Source organism: Anser brachyrhynchus (assembly GCF_964034855.1).
Source record: "Anser brachyrhynchus genome assembly, chromosome: 5".
Classification (NCBI taxonomy): Eukaryota; Metazoa; Chordata; class Aves; order Anseriformes; family Anatidae; genus Anser; species Anser brachyrhynchus.
The window spans coordinates 57,530,974-57,551,352 of NC_137699.1; the positions used below are offsets into that span (position 1 = coordinate 57,530,974).

The following is a 20,379-nucleotide window of genomic DNA, read 5'->3' on the forward strand; positions in this document are numbered from 1 at the left end:
TGGCTCTTTCTGGAGGGTGGGAGTTGACTTCTGGCTGCAAGACAGCTGGTGGGCCTGACCCAGGGAGACAAAGGTGGAGGCAATTGGAACAGCAGAGGCCCAGGGGCACAGAGAGTGGAAGAGAGAAGGACCTGTTGATCCAGAGAAACGGGAGAGAATCACAGCGTGGTTTGGGTTGGAAGGGACCTTAAAGATGATCCAGTTCCAACCCCTGCCGTGGGCAGGGACACCTGCCACAGACCAGGTTGCCCAAAGCCCCATCCCTGCGCCAGTGCCTCAGCGCCCTCAGAGTGAAGAATTTCCTCCCGACGCTGAAATATGGAGGACGGGGGACTTCACCGGGGCAACAACCGAGAAAGCTGAGGAGAAGGAGGCCGGGGAGGAGGAGGTGGCGAAGGGGAAGGCGCAGATCTGACGGGAGGAGGTCGGGCAGGGGAGGCAGGCCGCCGCCAGGCAGGCACACCTAGTCCCGCCCATAGCGACCTGCCGCCGCCTCCCGCCCGGGCCCGGGCCGCTGGATCGGCGGCGGTAAGGCTGCTCCCCCCCCTGCCTGCCCCAGGCCTGGCGGCCAGGGGCTGGGGGCTGAGGCGAGCTTGGCTGCTGGGGGAGCTGGGCTGGGCTCGTCGTGCCCCGGGGGGAGCCCGGAGGGAGGCTGCGGGCACCCCCCCGCCGCCCCTCGGAGGGCTCCACGGCTGAAGGGGGCGCCCCGGGGGTGCCTCTGCTTGTGGGTGAAACGCCGGCGGCTCCGGCATCACGGAGCCCTGGGGGAGGTTGGGGGGTCCTGGGGGGCTGTGAGGGGCTCCCGGTGCCCGGCCCGGCCTCCCCAGGGCCCCTCCTCCCCCGGTCCCTTGGAGTCCGCGGGGGCTGCCCTCAGCCCAGGTGGGTGTGCGCCGGGGGTAGTGCCTGGCTGCGCCATCGGGGTAAGCTTGGAGGGGGAAAAAACATAAAAAAAAAAAATCAAGATTTGTCCTGTTTCTCTGCTGAGATAATCTCATAGTGACCGGTCTCTAAAAAGTGGTGTTACTGCAGCTCCGAACGCCCCCGCGCCTGCCAAAAGCAACCCCTCAGTGGGAAGGATGCTTGAGGAGATGCGGTGAATCTGAAACGATAAAGGCAGCGTCGCATATGTAGTTCACAGATGCCAAATTGATCTTATTAAATCACTCTTAATTGCTTAAATAGTTGGAGGCACTATTGCTTTTCACAGTATTAAGCTGCTGGTTCCTGTGTTGCTGCAGGTCACATTTGCCTCTTTGGTAATCTTTCAGACTGCGGAAACCCATGCAAACAAAAAGAGCCCTGTCTGCAACCAGTACGAGCTGGGCGAAACTGTTATAACGTTGGATATTGGCTGTAAGTATTTCCTCTTGTCTCCTGTATATATGCACGAAGTACTCAGTTAAGATCCAACAACTTCTGTTAAGTATTTTCCAAATGTTGTTATTAATTTCACGTTTTTCTTGTGATGTGGGTAAAATTATTTGAAATGTATACCAAAGTGCTGTGATTTTTCAGTTGCATAATACTGGAATGTGTTTATTTTAACTTGAGCATTCTTTCTACTACCTTATCAACTATCTTTTCTTATTCCTACGCAGCCCTTATCACAGAAGTATTTCTTTACAATTCTTTCCTTTCAGGCTAATGTCTTACACAGAAAGTGAGACTGAATAACATACACGTGTGGATTTCTGGAGGAGAGACTGAAGGACATCCTGTTTTGATTTAGCAATGTTATTACTCTTTGGGGATGAAATGAAGAATTTGGTTATGTTTTGGAAACATTCAAATTTCTAATACAACTAAAGTTAACTAGAGTTTGGTTGTTTTTCAGTACAGGTTTCAACAAGTGATGTCTGAATGTGGGTTGTTCTTCTTAAACAAAGATGCAGAACCTGTCACTAGTAGAAAGTTGTAGTAATACAGACACGTCGCTCTGGACATCTCCAAGAGATCTAGCAGTTGAAATAGGTGGTATATCTCTCAATGGGAGTGACTGTAACATGAATGAAAGGACAAATAATGAAGAAACTACTAATCCTGGGGTAATGCAGCAAAGCCTCCCTGTAGCAAATAGCAGCAGCAGAAGTGAGGGGTTTTCTGAGAGCAGTTATTGTACCTCAGAACCCAGCGGTTCCTGGGGTGATTTTGAAGGCTTCAGGGAATCCTTAGGCAAATCAGAGAGATTCGATCATGATCCTGAAATTTCAGTGAAGTCTACAAAAACTTCTGAAGGTGATACGGACTGGAGCAGGGGACATTGCAGTACTTCTGCTGGTCACTTGTGTTCTGAGCCGTCTCTACACAGTGGGATACGTGACGTTTGGAGCTCTTTAAATGAGGTAGGTGTTAATAGTAAACCAAAGACCAGAAATGTTTGCATTACTGCTTCATACATCTTAAGATCTGTATCTGAATGTCTGCTCTATGGAGGATAATGCTGTACAGGGAGAGAAACTGTCAAGCTACTTTGCAGTTAACTCAAGTGGAACAAAAGCAACTTCTTTACAGTGTTTGACAAATACTTAAGTTATCCTGCTAGAAAGCTTTAAAGAATGTAATGCGTTGCTTTGCTTCTGGAGACTAGGAATACATAAACCCTTCAAATACAATGATGAACCTTGCCCTGAAGCATATGCAATTTAAAAGCTAGACAAAATGAGCATAGGAAACAAAGAATTGGGAAGGTGGGTAGCAAAAATGGGGTGGACAAAAGTCCTCTGAATTTCCTGCAAGCTTATTCAAATAAACCAACAGAAATTTGAGTTAGAATTTGTATTAAATAACAGAAACCAATGTTTTATTCACTTCTTGAATAATCCAACAGTCTTTCTGAAATTTTTGATTGGTTGTGGGTGGAAGTTAATGTGAAATAAAATGAAATGTATAAAAATAATTTAATACCATTCATTTTCTGGCACAGGGTGTCACATTCTCTTATACATGTTAGAACTAAAATCTGAGTAAATACTGAGTTAAACAATGTGTCCTTAAAAAAATAAAAAAAAAACCACGCTTCAGTTTAAGGGTTATACCTTGTTGCAATTAAGGTGTTTTAATGTGTATCAGACAAAGTGAAGCAAACTAACAAAGGTTAGGTAAGAATGTACAAATACAAAACAAAATGAAAAGCCTTCATTTTTTTAATGCTGAATTAAAACACTTGTAAAAAGAAGGGATAGTGGTCAACTAAGACTTTCACAGAGTTAATCAACAGAGCTAATATTTTACTGCTTATAGTCTGCTAAATGAGTTCTGATATGTGCAGGAACTGAGTTTTCACGAGACAGGTTTTCTTGTCCTTGGCTGGGAACTTATTGCAGACGTCTTACTTGGGAAAGCACAACGGTGCACATGGGGTAAACTGTCTAGCAGTGGTAGAATGGAGATCGCAATGTACCTGGTGATGAGTTGCTGGTATGCACAAACAAGGTAAATTGTTTGTTGTGCTGGAAATTCAGATAAGAAGCCTTATGCTGAAAAAGGAGGGTGTATAAGGACTGGAGCAGAAATAGAATACAGCAGTTTCCTTCTAAAAGCGGTGCATCTTAATTGTACCAAACCCTTTCCTTTATTTTTGCTTTTATCAAAGTCAAAAGGAAATACCTGGTATGAGCTGAAACTCTAGGGAGGGTTAATATGTTTCCATTTCTTTCCTTTTTTCAGGGTAGAGAAACAGCTGTAGAGCTGTTGATATCTTTGGATGTAGAACATACACATAACTTGTCCTTCATTTGTGAGGTTTTTGTATTGTTATTTTGAGATCATAAACTTGTCAGGTTGGGGCTGTCTTTTGTATGGTCAATGGAGAAGCACCTAGGGAGGTTAGAAGGGACTAGAGATCATCAGAGGTCTGCCCCTCGTTATGTAATGCTTCAATTAATTGAATGATAGCAGGCTGGAGCAGAGTCCTGTATTTTAAAATGAAAACAGTCACTGATTTCTTTGCAGTAACAGGATACTTTGTCTACATGATTGAGCAACTTTAAGGATTTTTCATGTTAATTAAATACTGGCCATTGTGAATGGGACTGGTGCACTTGCTTAAGCCCTAGAGTATTCTGGTATAATAGGATATAGAGGATTTATTCAGAAAGCACAGATCTGAAACTAGTGCATTCATATTTTTATAATCAGTACAAATCTCCAAGATAAAATTAATATAGAAAATCTTGTGATTTTACTGTATATATTGAGCTCTTTATCTGGCTTGACTAAACTGTAATTCAGCGAATTTCTTCTTACAGCTGCTGATGTTACCCTGATATGAATACCAGGCAGGCCAGTGCTTTCCTCTATTCACTCTTTAAGAATTATTTTTTCATAGAATCTTGCTTTTTAAACATGTTTCTCCTCCATATATTTTGTTATAAATTAACCAAAATATTTTATAAATCAGTTTAAAGTATTAGGATACTTTGTGCAAGATTCAAAGGATTTTATCCAGGAGTCTTTGAATATTCCCACAGTCACCCATCATGAAGGGCAGTTTAGTAAGGTCTATACTTCAATGTGGGCACAAATTATATTTCTGGAAGCATACGCGGAAGTACAGAAGCCCTCTACCTCTAGTTGATTGTGCCTACTCTTAATACTTTAAGTATTCACTGTATTTGCCTGAATTTAGTATGAAGAAACTGTGGAAATAATCTAAATTTACTTCAGTTGTTTGAATTCCAATTAAAGGAACCTGTCAAGATGTGAAGTATCCATGTTTGTTTTTTTTCAGATTAAATTGATGATTGGTAGGCACTGAAAGCGAGCTGACTGGTTTCATTCTCTAGTTTTCACACAACATCGCTGCTTCTGGATTGCAGTCCTCCTGCGGGGTGTTGAAGTCAATTAGCTGCTCTGATTTAGAAAACTGCAGTTATTCCTTCTTTGAAGGAATAAAAGGAAAAAGCTTCTGGACCAGATGGCACAAGAACATACCTTTAGGATAAGATGTAAATTATGCACATTTATCTTTGTACGCATATTTCCTAGTCTTCAGATCACCTTGTTACTTCCACTGGGCCTGTTCTCATGGGTTTGGATCACTCACCTGGCTATGTTTACACCTCCAAGCCTCCTCCATACCACTGCTGGAGGAGGAACAAATACGTAAATGTGGTGAAGCTTTTTAACATAGGATGGAAAAAGTTTGGTGCAAACGCAAGTGTATGGAGACATGCTGACCCCAGCTTTGATGTGGACTTGGACAGTGCAAGTATTTATTGGTAACTGTAACATTTAGTAGTTATGTTATCTTTGGCTGCATTAGGTGTGTTAGAAATGCTGTTGACAAAATGAGCTTTAATTGGTTTTGACCTGGACTGAATTTCCTTGAGGAGAAGGAATCTCGACTACTAGTAGACAAAGCAATGTATAACTTTATAGTTGTAAAGTTAGAGAGCGAGGTTCATCAGAAACTCTTGGGCTCTTGCTTCTCCTACTCTAATTCTAGGCAAATACTCAAAACGCTGAACTATGGGATCAGTCCCTTGGCACCATTAATAATACAAAATTTAAATACAGTTAATAACACAATCTGTGGAAACAATGTAGTCTTTGGACCAAGTCCTGCGGGGCTGGCCTGTATAATGTATGTAATAAAAGTCTGTTTTTTCTAGGCAAACCACAGCTATGAGGATATACTTAAGTTGGGCTTTCCAGAAGTCTTTGTATCGCAGTCCAGAGAGAACATAAGAAGCTTAGATCAAGTACTTGATACAAATAATGAAGATGCTGGGATTCCTGAGCTTATGAAGAATCAACTTTGGTAATAAGTTTAGATCAATAGCCAAAAAAAAAAAAAAAACACTTCCTCAGCACTTACATTACATTTCATAATTTAAAAATTTGTAGTACTTTCTGACAAACTTATAAACTTTTTAAACCACTATGCTTTTTCAGAATACAGATCTTACCATTTATGTATTGTGTTGTTAAAGGAAATGAATTGTTTAAGCTATGGGAAAGCAAGGAAGGGAATATAACAAAAGTACAAATTTCTGTTTAGAGTTTTTCCTGCTGTTGGTGTGACTTCGTATGACTAAGCTTCTGGAATGCCAGAACACCCAACAAGCAGCCTGTTCTTCCTGTTTGCTTGTCCTTTCTTCACAACACATCTGACTTAATTCTTTGTCATCCGAAGCAGGAGCATTGCTGCTGCTTCTCCTGACAACTCACGCTCATTTTTTCTCCCTCCCCCCTTTTCCCAGGTGGTGATTGCTCTTCATGTTAAACTAGATTTGCTTCAGAATCTGTGGTGCATCTGGCTTCTTTCCTGGGGTTGTGTTAATAGCAATTAGTATCACTTAGCTTACTCTTAATGCAGCTGGAATGGTTTTGGATTTGTTACGTGTTTTAGAAGGATCAACAGCTTCTGAAAAGAATTGCAGTTACTAAACAGTTTTGTAGTTATTCTTGCATACATCTGAGGCTTTGTATCTAGAAAGTTTTGTCATGCTTTGGAAATGTCATAAGAATTGCAAGAAATATAATTAAAACATTTACTGTGGGCATCCTGTCAGCAAGTTCCTTGCATATGCATTATATTTTATTCAGCCTCAAACCTGTGGAGAAATATAAGAAACATTTAAAGGGACTGCAGTATCATTGCAGAGTTCTAACTAAAGATGAAAAAGCCTCAGTATACTGTGATGAGTAACTAAACAAGATCAGCAATACTTTTATCCTGCACTAAATAAAAAGCATTTGGATTTATAAAGGATTAGTACAGTGTAAGACCCTGAAGTAGTATGTAGAGGGAACTGTTTAATTCCCACCATTTCAGTAGTGAGTGCCTTTGGCTTTGACTCTGTCGTGTAGTACGTACATGTCAAGACCAGATACCAGCAAGTTGACCCATAGCAGGCTGCTGCAACGCCATATCGCTGATACAAAGGAGAAGGGTCTGAGAGACAGACAAAGCAGTGTACAAAACTAATAGGGCTGAGCTCTGTACCCACGTGTCACAGAAGCGACATTTAATTAATGTGCGTTGCGGGCATGTAACAACTCTGAAGTATGCTTCTAATGCACTTCTTGTCTGAGAAGCCCAATCATACAGTTATGTTGACTTACTGTATCCAGTAATTATCATGCAAATTTATTAGTGCATTGGGTTGATACTTTGGATGAATGTAGAAGTCATTTTAAAATAAATTGCTTTTTAGATCTAGGGAAGCCAGTACGCAACTCTCTGTAGTGAAAATAACTAAAAGTTATATATGTCTCTTCTGGAAACTTTGTACACCTTATAACCTCAAATTGTGTTTTCTCTCCTAGCATTGATTCTGGAAACATATGGAGAACTCTTAGAGACTTAGATAATACCTCCAGATTAAGACATCCCTGGAGTAAATCTCATTGCCAAGAAAACCTCTTGAGTGTTCTTGGAATAGATGCAAATCGAACGGTAATTGAACGAAGGTTTCCTGGTATGCCAGTATAGACCTTTGATTACAAATCGGTTTTATATAAGCTATACATGCAGATGAGTGAGGAAATAGATCGTGATTAGTAATAAGTTTAAAGAGAACCTTTCAAAATGATAGTCTAATGTTTTCTCATCATTATATGTAAGTATGTATGAAATTGTGCTGGGATCAAATCTTGGTCCTCCTTACATTGAGGTCTCCATTACGTAGCAGCCTGTTGCATTAGATGGCACAGTCAACTTCAGGTATAAAATGTAGAATTTGGTTTCAGATGTGTGTGTGGTTAACCAGTTTTCTTTTTTACTCAGAGTATGAGGAAAATATTAGTCTAATATCTTTCTATTAAGTGAAAATTGGATCTGAATCAGTGAGGCTGTTAAAGTAATTACTGGAGTAAAAACATTAAGTTTTTACTGTATATGAACTGAAAGTGTATTCCACTTCCCTTTTCCTTAGATTACTGTCTGTTTTTGCAAGGCTTGGGGAGAGAAATGTGTTTTAAATTGAATCGAGAGCAACAAACAGTATTGAAAATCTGTAAAAGAAATGCCTCTGTTTAATCTCTTGTTTTGAGAAGATGAAGTCATCAGGGATGCTTGAGTATTCAACCTGGTTATTTAGGTGGCATGAAGCAGTTGCTTTTGCTTCTCAGAAGTAACTGCTCCAATCGATAATTTGATTGCTGCGGTGGGGTTGCAGTTTTCATTTTATGGATGTATTTGACCTTTCATGCAAGTTATATACAAACAGAATCACAGTGCTGAAAGTATAGAATTTATTCTGCACTTGACAGTCACTTTTATAGAAATGTCATCCAACAGAAGAGAATTGGAGACATTTCTCCAATGTAGTAATCTCCTCTTCTGTCCCTTGCACTAGCAGCTTAAACTGGTGTCATTACTTCTTTTTCTGTTACTGGAAAATTGTATTGCTTTTAACACTGATTTCTCAGGAATTGTCTAGTTCAGCTGAATTTCCAAATTTTATTTGGAAATCTATTTTGAAGTTGCCTTTTTAAATTTTAAGTCACAATTTGATTCACAGTTATAGAACTTGTTTTGTCATAGGATTTTTTTTTTTAATTGAGAAGGGGCACATGATAAATCTAAATACAGCTCCAGAAAGTAAAATTTAGTGTTTGTTATTTGAGGGAAAACTTCTCTTTAGGTTATATGCCTAACCGATACGTCTGGCTATGCCTATAGTCATTAGTAAAGGAAATTTAACTTTTGCTTTATTAGGACTTTTCAAAGAGCCAGGATGATATTTTTGAGGAATCAGATATTAAAGATAACGAGGACTTTGGATTTGATGGATTCAGTATCAATAACTGCAAAGCACTGATCCAGACCAAGGTAAGAATTGCTCTAAAACCAACTACTACTGAGAAGCATACAGTGTATTTTACATGTTCATCTGTGCTATAGTCAGCTGTTCTATTATACGTGGTAGTGTAAACACTTGGTCCTGAGATGACTGTATGGATGTGGGATTGTATTTTGTTCTCTGAAACCCATTTGACAGCTTCATAAAAGGTAAAACACAACATTCCAAATGCAAACCAACATAATATGGAGGATGCTGAAATGGGAGGTTATTTGTTAAGCAACCTGGATTGCGGGTCAAACTGTTGACTGGTTGAGAGCAGCGGTATGTAAAAGAGGCAGGATGCTCTGATGACAAAGGAAAACTATCATATTAAAGGATCACTGAGATCCTGATGTTGATCACTGAGAATGATTACTGTGATTCACGCTTTAAAAATACGGTAAGGGAGACATTAGAAGCAAAATTGGTAGAGAAGAAATTGCATTCAAGTTTGCATTTCAGATATTCAGAATGATTCACACTTTGGTTTGTTCACTCTACAAGACAGGAACTACCTAAAGTAGTAGTTAGAATTGATGTTACAGTTACAAGGACTTAGGATATTAATATTTTTAAGCTGTGTTACAGAACACAGAATTTTTTTATTTTACTAAAAGATTGATTTAGGATTAATATTCTAATACAAGTTCCCTTCTTCAGTGGAGAATAAACTTGAGCAGCTGTTGTTGCTGTGGGGTTGTGTAGTTTGAAGTACATTTTCATTGCAATGTTTATTGCATTTACAACGTTTATTACTATTTACTGCATTGGACACTGAAGTATACTGTTCTGGGAACCTTGTACTTAAAAGATGTTAGGTTGGAGAATTCAGAAAAAAATCAAGAGAGACTATTGAATGTATTCCTTCCTAATTCAGTTCTGCTTGGATCATACTAGCTGACACATACTTGGAACTTTGGAAGAAGTGGTTCAGAGAGAATTAAGGAGGAGTAAAGTTAAAAAGAATCATGATACAAAGTTAAGGTAAATAGATAAATTTATTCTGGAGTAGCCTCTGAAGGGAAAGAACAAGCTCTGAAGCTTGGTATCTTAAACTAAAGCTCATTAGAAAATGAATGTTGCCACCCTAATTTGGAAGCAAGTTAAATCATATAGTGGGATCTTTTCCATTTATCTTCCTGGTTATGTCCTTTGTTTAATGCTGATTTTATGATGTCTGTCTTAAAATTAAATGGAAATGTGCTAAGTGATGAACTTACTGTAGTATGGAAAAAATTAACATGTTTTTATTTTTTCACTCAGCTTTCTGTATCACCAGATCCCAGACATGACCTTTTCACCTGTAACCTTTTTTTGAAAACCACATCATCAAATGGAAACAAGCAACATATAACAATCCCAAGAAAGAAGCACATTTTCACTACACACAACCTAAAAATGAAATTTTTCAATAATGATATTTGTTGAACCAAGTGCACTTTTTAATCTTTTTTTTTCCTTCTTTTTGAACTGAATGCAGTTCACCTTCATTTTCTTATTGGCTTGGTACTAGAGACTACACATGTTCGTCAGGAAAGTGACAGGTACCTAAAGCCATGTTATTAGAAAGTATTTATCCCATCTAGTTGTGAAGTCAAAGATGTAATTTTGTCCTGCTGAGTTTTGCTGCTGAATCATGTCTCTTACAGTAAGTCCAGCTGCAATCACACTTTAAAGATGCTCTGGTGGACTACTGTTCTGAACTACTGATCTTTCGGGCCTTAATGCCTTTTTGATGATAAAACTGTTTTCCCTGCCAAAATCTAAACACACCTCATGTGTGTTATGAAGTGTGCCTTGTCATCATCTCTTCTATTTTGTCCAGTCGGGATCAGCTGAGAGCTGGTACTTTGCTATTGCTTAGCACAACGAAAAGTGAGCCTTCTACATCCTGTGGCTTTTGTTGGGGTTTAGGAAGATGAGACTTCCATGTCTAGAGCCTGCTGTGGTAATACGGGTAGTGTCAGTGGCGTGACTGGATTCACGGCGTTTTGAGCTGGCATTGGTTTCTAACTGAAATAAATCACACCTCTGAAGCTGATTGTAACAGGACTTTTGGATTCATTCAGCTACCAAACACTTATACCATCCATAGTCATGCTTGTTGAAGCTTAACAGCAGTGTAGTTCAGGACTTGTACTGCACAGTGCTGTAAGCTCTGGCCATAAACCTTTTACAATTTTATGGTAATTATCAACTGTTGCCCACCTTCCTGCATGCTTGAGTGCTGGACGGGATGCACTTGTTTAATATTCCTATAAACCATGGTTCATCCTTGCCCATTGCAACAGCTTTATTTATTCGCTGATAATAACTTTTATGCAAGTTACTCATTTATTTACTGTTCTGGCCATTCTGAATATGGGAACTTTGCACAACTTCTTATCGTAAGGAAGTTGCTAAGCCTGATGGCTTTTTGAAAAGAATGCTAAAGCACTACGACAGATACTTTATGTATTGAAAGCATGGAACAAACTCTGATATTCCAGAACAAAGTTAGTTAATGATATGCCTCATTTATTCTTAGAATTAAGAAACCGACAGATTCCAACTCTTAACCTAGCAAACTGTTCAGCAGTGAAGTTATAATTGCTATAATTTAATGAACTTAAATAATGTCTATGATACCTCATTGCGATTAGCATAACACAAACCATGTATTGGCTACATGGTAAATGGTAAGAGACCATTTGGAAAAGTGTTACTTGAATGTAAATGGCTCAGCAGCTTCCTTCTCAGAAGTTTTGCAGTGTTAAGACTGAAAACTCCACGTGGATACAAGAGCAGGGTTAACTTTTTCACTTAACACTGGATTTGAATTCATTTTTGAATTTCCCTTCTAAGTCTTTCAGAGCACTTAAAGGAGTATTAACTAGACTCTAGTAAGAAACTTGCAAAATCGTAAATTGCTATTAAGTGATGAATATATATTTGAGATTGGATATAAACACTTGAAATCAATTACAAGAATAAAATACCATTTTTATTATATATTTCAGACAAGCAGGGCCCTGCAGAGGGGCTTGAAGGGGTAGTTTGTAGCGTGTCTCACCAGCAGCTGATGCACTGTACCTCAGAGGTCCCTTTTTTTTTTAGATTTTAAAGTTTGCCTTTGCTTTCCCTAACATTGGATGGATGTATCAAAGATTTTTTTTGCACCATTACTCCAGGGGAAGGGTGAATGTCTGTCATAGCAACAAGTCTTACAGCCCTAAAATAGTGGAAAAAGGGTTTTCATTTTTTTTATGATTCAGTGAGGCAAAAACTACTGATGTTTTTAAAAGTGATGGGCTCCATTTTTTGGACAGATTTTTTTATGCCACATGAGTACCTTAATAAACACTGGCTGCACAAGACAGTTGAGGGACCTTTGACTCCTGTCTTCAGTCTAAGTTCATTTATTCAAGGAAAAAGACTTGCAGATCTGAAATTACAACGTAAATCAATTCAGCTTTGAGTTTGTAGAGCCCCGGCTGCCCTCATCAGAGCTGGGACACAATCTGTCCATTTGGGGTTATTCACAAAGATAAAATTATGCTCTGTTTCTCTTAAGAAACAACAAAGCATGCCCAGGGAGACAGGCCTCTCATTTTCAGGCATACTGCATAGTAGAGACTAGCCTTGCCTTCTATTCTTATCCTCAGAAATGAGTGGTGACGGAAAACCCTCTGATGTGTTTTGCACAAATACTCGCTGTTCATTTCCTTTTGTCATTTCCTTGTTGCCTTCCTGGGCATCAAGCCAAGTGTGCTAACAATCGCTGCTCACCAACTCCTGAAATACATGGTTGTATTAAGTAGTAGCAGGTGTTTATTCTGTGAAAATGGTACAGGGAGAAAACAGAGCTTCTGTATTTTAGTATGTTTTAAGCTATGAATTTCGTTATTTTCAGTCTTAGTTGTGAGCTCTCAGCTGTGAAATACTTAGTTTTGATGAACTAGTTACTGTACTCCATGCTTGTGGAAAGTAAATACCCCAGACTTCTGGCATTTGCTTAGGATTTTAAAGAGAAAAACTAAACCAATTTAAGAGTTTTAGACAGCAGAGCTAGACAGAGATGCCTTTTTCTTCCAATCTGGAATGAGAGTGAAAATGTACCCAAGGAACAAAGTTTCTAGAAGTTCGAATGAGAAGCATAGTTACTGAAATGTTCCCTTCATAGAAAGAAGGCCATACCAGTTGTGAACAAACAAACAAACAAAAAACCTTATATTGTGAAAGACTGAAAATATTTCAATGATACTCTGTTCAATGTTATGCCACAAGTAAACTTTTAGGGACCTTATTTCAAAAAACAAACGATCTTTGAAACTGAACAGAGTAAGAAGGCATAGTTTTGGAACCTTATTTTTTTAAGAATCCAAAAAAAAGTGTAAGTTTGGTAAAAATAAACAGCACTCCAGACTCTAGTATGAGTATACCTCTAAGCATACTATATGAGTATTTCTAAGGATACCATAGGCCTACCCTTTGTATGCAGAAGTCCTGGATTAAAAATCAACAAAAAACTGTAAAATTGTGAAAGTTCCTTGGAATGCTGACCTTGGTCATAACCAGACTTCATAGAGCAAAACAGAAAATACAAGAGAGCCAAAGTAAAAACTAGTTTCAAAATAAATCTTATGTTCAAAAGGGAAGAGAGTGGTATCAGTCTTTCCTGGCTTTCTAAAAATACATTTCTTGAAAACTGGCAGGATTAGCTGATTGGACATCTTTTTCCTGACAGTTCTCCAATGGCAGAAATTGCAGGCCCTCAACCTTATTTTAAAAACAAGAGGTTTTTTTGGTCTGTGCTGTTCAGGAGATGAGACTGGAGAACTGTTCTTCACTTACAGTTTTAAGATCTATCTATGAATAATAATTTAATTCCTTTCAATATTCTGTTATTAAATATCTACACACATTTTTGTTCCATTCAGGAAAACTCTTCCTCACTTTTCAAACATTGTTAGCTATTAATACAGGAATGACTAGATTGAGGAAAAATTAGGCCAACATATCCAAAGGTTTTAATGTTAGATGAATTTTTACTAACATCACAATGTTTTTAACTTATCAGAATATAATGAATGTTTCTTCTTCGGCATGCTGACACCAATTTCTTATAGAAACAAAAACCTCTCCTTCAAGGCTTCAATAAACTGTTTGTATCTAGCTCAAGAGATGTACTTTGTCCATCCAGCTTAGATTCACCTGCAGAGTCTCTACACAACTTTGGATAATATTCACCCAGTAAGACACCATGAGCTGAGCCAGGATCAAATCCCCACGTTGATTTAGCAATGGAGAAGGTGTTTTATCCAGTGCTCAAGAGCACTATGCCTCAAGCTGTACTCACTCTCAAGCACCACATACATTGCTGTAGTCAGTTTGGCTCCACTTACTTTTTCCAGGTTTCCATGCAGCATCAAGACGAATGTTCTGTATGGCTTCTGGGACACTACAAGTATTTTCAGAGTTCAGGGTCATTTATAAGCACACTGACATTCTGGTAGCGAACATGGGAGTACTCCTGGAGTACTTACTCCTACTCCAGTTAAGATAGTAGAGGAAATCTGACTAAAACTGAGCTGCAAATTGTTAAAACCCAAACATCACTGGATTTGAGTTCAGCTTGCTGGATCCACTCTGCATGAGTCAGAGGAAAAAAAGGGGTTGTTTTTTTAAAAAAGGAACTGCCTCCCAGCAGATGTAACAGGCTTGCCTCAGTCCTATTTAATAGGAGTTCTCCATTTTACTGAAGCCCGAATGTAAATCTCAAGAAAATGTCATCCCACAGCCCAGCTCCTGTGCTAAAGCACAGCTCATCCAGCACAGTGCTCTGCTGGGATAAACTGGTCCTGATGATGGAAAAACATATGGAAGGTTGCAGCCCCCCCCCAACCCCCCTTTTCTATAAAGGCAAGATGCCAGTGAATAGTGGGTAAATTCTCGAAAGCCAAAAGTCTTCCAGCTTCCCTGAATGGTTTAATATGTACTGCCGGAGACACACTGCTGCATCTTGATAACTTACTCTTCACTTCTAATGCTAGTTTTTAATAGCTCAGAATTAGTTCTGCAACTAATTATAACTCATTTTCCTCGTAGCACTAATGCATAGGTTACTTTCATGCATGTACTTCACTCTTGCCTGAGCTGAAAAGGAAATCTTTTGTGTATGCAGAATACTGAGCCAGGCAGAGTGCTTTGAGTACTGCACATATGTCCTTGGCCAGCCACGTTTTAACCCAGCATAGCACCGAGCTGTGCTGCTCAGCATACTTCGGAAGTTCAGATCCTTCAGTGGCTAAAACTGGGGAAAGCATATGAAAGCTGACATCACATTTAAAGTTTCAATGTGATCCGATTCCCTGATTTTCTTAAGCAGCTAAATTGCACTGTACCTTTATAAAGGCAGTTTTCCTCTACTGGATGTCAGGACCCCTCTGAGGATCAGGTGGGTGCTGCAGTGGCAGTAGCAGCCTGCTCCAGCAACACAGACAAGTGTCACGATGGGAGCCACCTCACAGCCAAAGGGAGATTTCTGTGAAGTTGCTTCTCGATCCGTGTTCTTCCAGCTGTGGTCAGCAGGCTCCAGGGCAAAAGGCAGGAAGAATGCCTCATCTAGATGCAGCAGCCAGCACAGTCTAACCAATAAAATGAAGTTAATTGCAGAAGAGTCAGGATCTCTCATTTTAAAGATCCACAACAGGAAGAGAATGGAAAACTTTAAACATGAAGTCACTGGTGTAATTTGCATTAGCAAATCAGTCTATTCATGGCATAACCAACAGTCTTCCACCAGCACCCAGTCTGGCAGTACACAGGCCTGCTGTGGCCAAAGCGTGTGCATCAAGAGAGCTTGGGTTTGCCACTTGCTTTCGAGCATGTCAGCTCCAGAAGCAGCGCTAACAACTGTGTGGGCCAGTAAGACTACACAGGGTAGCCAAGACAAAAGTCTGAGGGCAGCTGAAGGCTAACAAACATCACCTGTTCACAGCAGGAATCCCCCCCACCGCACCCACCAGCTGGACAAAGCTCTGTGCAACATCCCCTGTTCTGTGGGGACGAGCCTCACGTGCAAACGGGATGAAACTGGTGTTTTGTATTTCCGAAAAAAAGTATAAAAGCAACCACCTGGGGAAAATGTTTCATCTTTGTAAATGAAAGGATGAAAGAAAGGTGGCAAAGTAATTGTTTGTTTTTAAAACAAATACTAGAGGCTTCAAATATAAATGGTTAAACTGCAAAACTGTGGCTTTTATTTCCAAACATACAATAAATAGGTCCACCACAACTAGCCTCTAACTTCATTTTACATGGAAGGATTTTAAAATTAGTTTGTGCATATTTAAAAATTAATCTTCCCTTTGCACATAATTCCATACATTACCGAACTGCATTACATACCAGCTTTATGGTCTTGGCACTGTGATGCAAGCAAGCAATTAGAAACAGAGCTTTGTGGCAAGCAATTTAACAAAAATCACATTTTGTATTGTTGATAAAATGTACCAACAATTTCATCTATTTATGAAGTGTACAAAAAAGTTCAGCACATAAATGCTGAAAAGGAAGTCTTCTCTGTGTTGGGGTTGCAAGGTAAGTGGATTAATTAACTGTTCACTATTTGCTACATGATATAATTTTAATACCAAAATATCTTTACTGCATAGTAACATTCCATATTTTCAAATGCAAGAAGAAATTAAATGCAATCTTTTTTATTTTATTTCTCATCACTGAATTTAAAGACGTTTTTAACCACAACTCTGCTTCATCACAGTGCAGAAGGCCCTTAATATTTCAAGGATTTATTCAGGCATATCTTTAATACAAAAGTAGAGGCTGAGGAAAAGCCAGAGTAGTCTATACACAATGCACAATCTGTGTACATTCTGAAGCTGTACCTCTTCAAGAACTACTTATACACTCTTCAAACAAATCCCTTTATCCAGCAATTCAAAATACTTTAGATCAGAAGTTTTATATTAGAATCAATACATTATATGCATATAAATACATTTATACCCTTCGGTTGCTAAACAACCCAGATGGCTGCAAGGATGTGACCTGAACTGGTTCTCCACTGGTTTGGGATACCAAACTGTATTGGCAGCTAACTGTTAACCAAAAGAGTCACAGTAAAAAAAAAAAATAATAAAAATTAAAAGATCTTTGCACAAGGTAGGTGTGCTACAGCATCAGTTAAGACTAAAAATAGTAGGTGATACCCTGGCACCGTCAATAGGGCCAGGACTCCAATGTTTGTGAGATGCAACACACAGTAGATGTTTTCTTTCTCTGCAGATGCCCCATTCTTGTAAAGTCCCAGCAGAACAAAAACAAAAAAACAAACCGAAGCAAAGCTTTTACAACTACAGATTTTCTTATCAGACAGGTGCTGCAGCTTTCAAGACCAAAGTAAAAGTTTTATAGTTAAAAAAAAAAAATCAAAAACCCCTAAAAATAACTAGTGTGCAAGTGTGTACTTCAGAAGACAATAGCAAGGATCAATACAGACCTCAATTCAAGCTGAAACAGTATCCAAACTGTCTTACAGAAAAAATAGTTCTCACTGCAAATCTCATCTTCAGTTAACGAGTGCGCTTATATATACCTATATACACACCTGCCACACACACACCAACCCTCCTTCAGTACAGCCTGCAGCACAGCCACCAGCCACCACCAGAACAACGCTTTCAAAGCACGGGCGGGCCCCAGTCCTGACTGCTGCATCCGAGCAGTCAGACCCCTGAGCTCCCACAGACGCAGCTGCAGGACGGTTCTTAGTCATCGGCACTGACTCACCGCCTACCGGGCAGTATTTCAGGAGCGTTCAGAACAGCGAGCACTGGCGGGTGCAGCAGGAAGCCTTCTCAACTTCATCTCTTAAAGGATACAGAAACGGTGACTCCTCGAGTATCCTCCCAAGGTGCTAGAAGTTTTAAGTTTGAAGCGTTTCTTTCTACAATGCCAGGTATACAAACGTGTATCTTTTTTAAATAATATTGCACATAAAAATCATCTTAAACTTTGTAGTGAAAGCAGAGCTGAAGGACAGTGTTTTCCAAAACAGATTAAAAAGCTACCTGTACATAGTAAGTTTTAATTTAAAGAACGCCAAGATTATTCAAAATCTAAGCACATAATACTGACAGAAAATTGTTAAATTGCACAATCTACATATAAATTACATTTGTAAATACTTAAAAGTTTTTAAACATTGAATACCCTTGATTTCACAAATCAGCTAGGTCACTGTCAAAGGATCAGCTTAATGAGTTAGAAGTACTTTCCCCCAGAAAAAAATAGAAACAAAAAGATCTGCAGTCTTAGACGAAGCACTGGAAAGAGTTAAAGCATTTCAGCTCAGAGGTAGTGCTAAACACATCCAACTAGAAGTCCATTATATTTGAACTATGATGAAATAACGTAGTAAAATGTAGAAAGACTATAAAATTTACAAAAATAAATAGTTCTGAATGCTTTAGAAAACGCAAGAGACTTTGTTGACAAGTGTCTTGATCTGCTTTTCCGACCAAAAGAAAGCAAAGCGTGTCTCATTTTTAAAATATACCCATCTCTAGTAATGTGTCTGCATCCAGGCAATCCGACTATGCAACTTGACATATGCCAACTTGGCATAGACTCTGATATTAAAAATAAAGTGGAGGCTTTGTAAAAGATCATCTCATATGAAATTTGTTTTGCATGTAAATTCTTCTGACAAATTAAAAATTGCACATAAAAAAGTTTATTGAAAGAGGCATGAGGGGTGATAAGGGTATGTGCCTATAGTTCCGCATACACCCTGGAAGGAAAAAGATGATTGCACAGTTCTGATAAATAAATATTTCTTTTAAAAAAAAAAAAAAGAAAAGGACTGCCACTTTTCTGGTTCGTAAAAGTTTTGGAATTATTTAGAGAATCCCGCTATGGACAGATTATTCTTTACTTTGTGTTTTAAATAATTCTTTACAACTTTTCCAGTGGCTTTTATCCTGAAACCAAATGAAAGTGGCAGTCAAAAAGTATCTTTGGGTAAAACAAGTATCAGGATCCAACGAGAATTTCCATGATGTGGTCCAGCTCGCTCAGATCTGTTCTACATATCTGAATGTTGTTTGCTGAAGAAGAATTACAGGATGGGAAGGTTTTCAACGGTTCTTCTGTAGCAAGAGGTGGTGGTCTGGGTGGCATTAGCGGAGGGCAACAGAAGTCTGAATCATACATTGAAGTGTCAATATCTTCAAAAATGTCATCTATTGCCAAATCCTTCAAGTAGCTAGTTGAATTCGAAATCTCAAAGGAACCAAACACGCATTCAGCTCCCTTCAAATCTTGTCTATCATCTTCTAGCTTTAGACCGGCATTTTCTGGAAACTTTGGCTGGTCATCTCCAGTAGGAACCAGACAAGTAGGTGGGCTTATGTCTTCTACAAAGTCTAAATCCTTCAGAATTGATGAAATAGCAGACGACATATCATCATCTGAGACTATCAGCAGGCTATTTTCTATCTGGTCTTCTGCAGACCGCAAGTCACAACAGTTAGACTCTTGCTGACTAATACCTGAAGGCAACTGTAGGGAAATCCCAGATGACTCCATCCCTGTGTAGCTGTGAGTACTAGGAGTAATGCCAGCGCAGACATTAACTGGCTGCTGATTACTCTCTTGTCTCATTTCCTCTTGAATTTGCCGCACGGTGTTGGCTATGAGGACAGAGCGGTGCAAGTTCGGTTCCACCAGCATTTTGTAAGTCTGTAACTTGGTGAGGCACATGTTGAGCACCAGCTGCCTCTTAAGCGGATATGACAGATTTCGACTGGAATCGAAGGCACTAGAGAGACCAGCCATGTTCTCCTCATAGTCACTCAGCTTGCGTTTTAGGCCTCTCCCCAACATGAACCTGAAAGAGAAACACTCTGAATTAACCTTGGGCAAGACTTCTGCAAGACCTCAACAGGCACTTTCAAAAGTCCTCAGCATACAATTTATTGGTTGACTTAGATTCTAATGCCATAAAACACTGAAAGACAATAAAATCCTACATAGCACTCTCATTGAGAAGATGCACTTGCCAACTGTATTGCTTCACAGGATTTTCTTCGAGAGAAAACATGACAAATATAGTAACTGCTGTCTGAAAAACAGTATTTAGAAGTTCTTAGACTGCTTTTGAAGGTTTACATGAGGATATGAACTTAATTATTTAAAAATTTGCTAGGTTAGCTGTGTTTTTTAGCCTTATGCATTTAAATTATATGGAATACAAAATTCACTAGTGAAGAAAGTCTTATGTCCATATGAAATGAAATGGATGCTTATATTTAAACATTTTCAATTTAACATTCATTTGTTTCTAGGCACAGTAGCTTAGAATGTAAAACTAGTTTTAACACCCATTTTTAATCTCATTAATGTATTCTTAATGTCTTGCTCAGTGTCTCTTTTATAGAACTCACTTCTTGGGTGACTTAAAATTGTTTTACTACAGTAAAACCACAAAGCAAGACCAGGAACATGGCCTCCTAGGGAATCCTTCTACCCAATTCGTACCCGAGACTAAATCTGGCTTGGCTGCAGAACTCCAAGGATTATC

At 39.1% G+C, this 20,379-nt stretch overlaps 2 protein-coding genes across 19 annotated transcripts in view; one reads left to right on the top strand and one right to left on the bottom strand.

Moving 5' to 3' along the window:
* The first annotated feature begins 259 nt into the window (after nt 1-259).
* CLBA1 (clathrin binding box of aftiphilin containing 1) lies at nt 260-17,224 on the top strand. 10 transcript variants are annotated; one of them, XM_080592835.1, is made up of 7 exons: nt 260-388; nt 1,269-1,353; nt 1,641-2,342; nt 5,613-5,761; nt 7,273-7,402; nt 8,666-8,779; nt 10,056-17,224. In XM_080592835.1, the coding sequence occupies exons 3-7, from the start codon at nt 1,887-1,889 to the stop codon at nt 10,218-10,220; spliced, it is 1,014 nt and encodes a 337-aa protein (XP_080448961.1). In that variant the 5' UTR covers nt 260-388; nt 1,269-1,353; nt 1,641-1,886; the 3' UTR covers nt 10,221-17,224. The 10 variants fall into 10 exon arrangements, with proteins under 10 accessions (XP_080448961.1, XP_080448957.1, XP_080448954.1 ...); XM_080592831.1 differs by having other exon boundaries at nt 262-388; nt 1,239-1,353; XM_080592828.1 differs by lacking the exon at nt 260-388 and adding an exon at nt 395-528 and having other exon boundaries at nt 1,239-1,353.
* The window catches only part of CDCA4 (cell division cycle associated 4), a 29,367-nt gene continuing 24,993 nt past the window's right edge, over nt 16,006-20,379 (bottom strand). For all 9 annotated transcript variants that reach the window (XR_013951487.1, XR_013951488.1, XR_013951489.1 and 6 more), the window contains one exon: nt 16,006-19,686. Coding sequence is in view for 2 of the 9 variants with exons in the window: in XM_080592826.1 (XP_080448952.1) it covers nt 18,831-19,682 (852 nt within the window). In the remaining 7 variants the exon portion in view is untranslated. The remainder of the gene's footprint in view (nt 19,687-20,379) is intronic.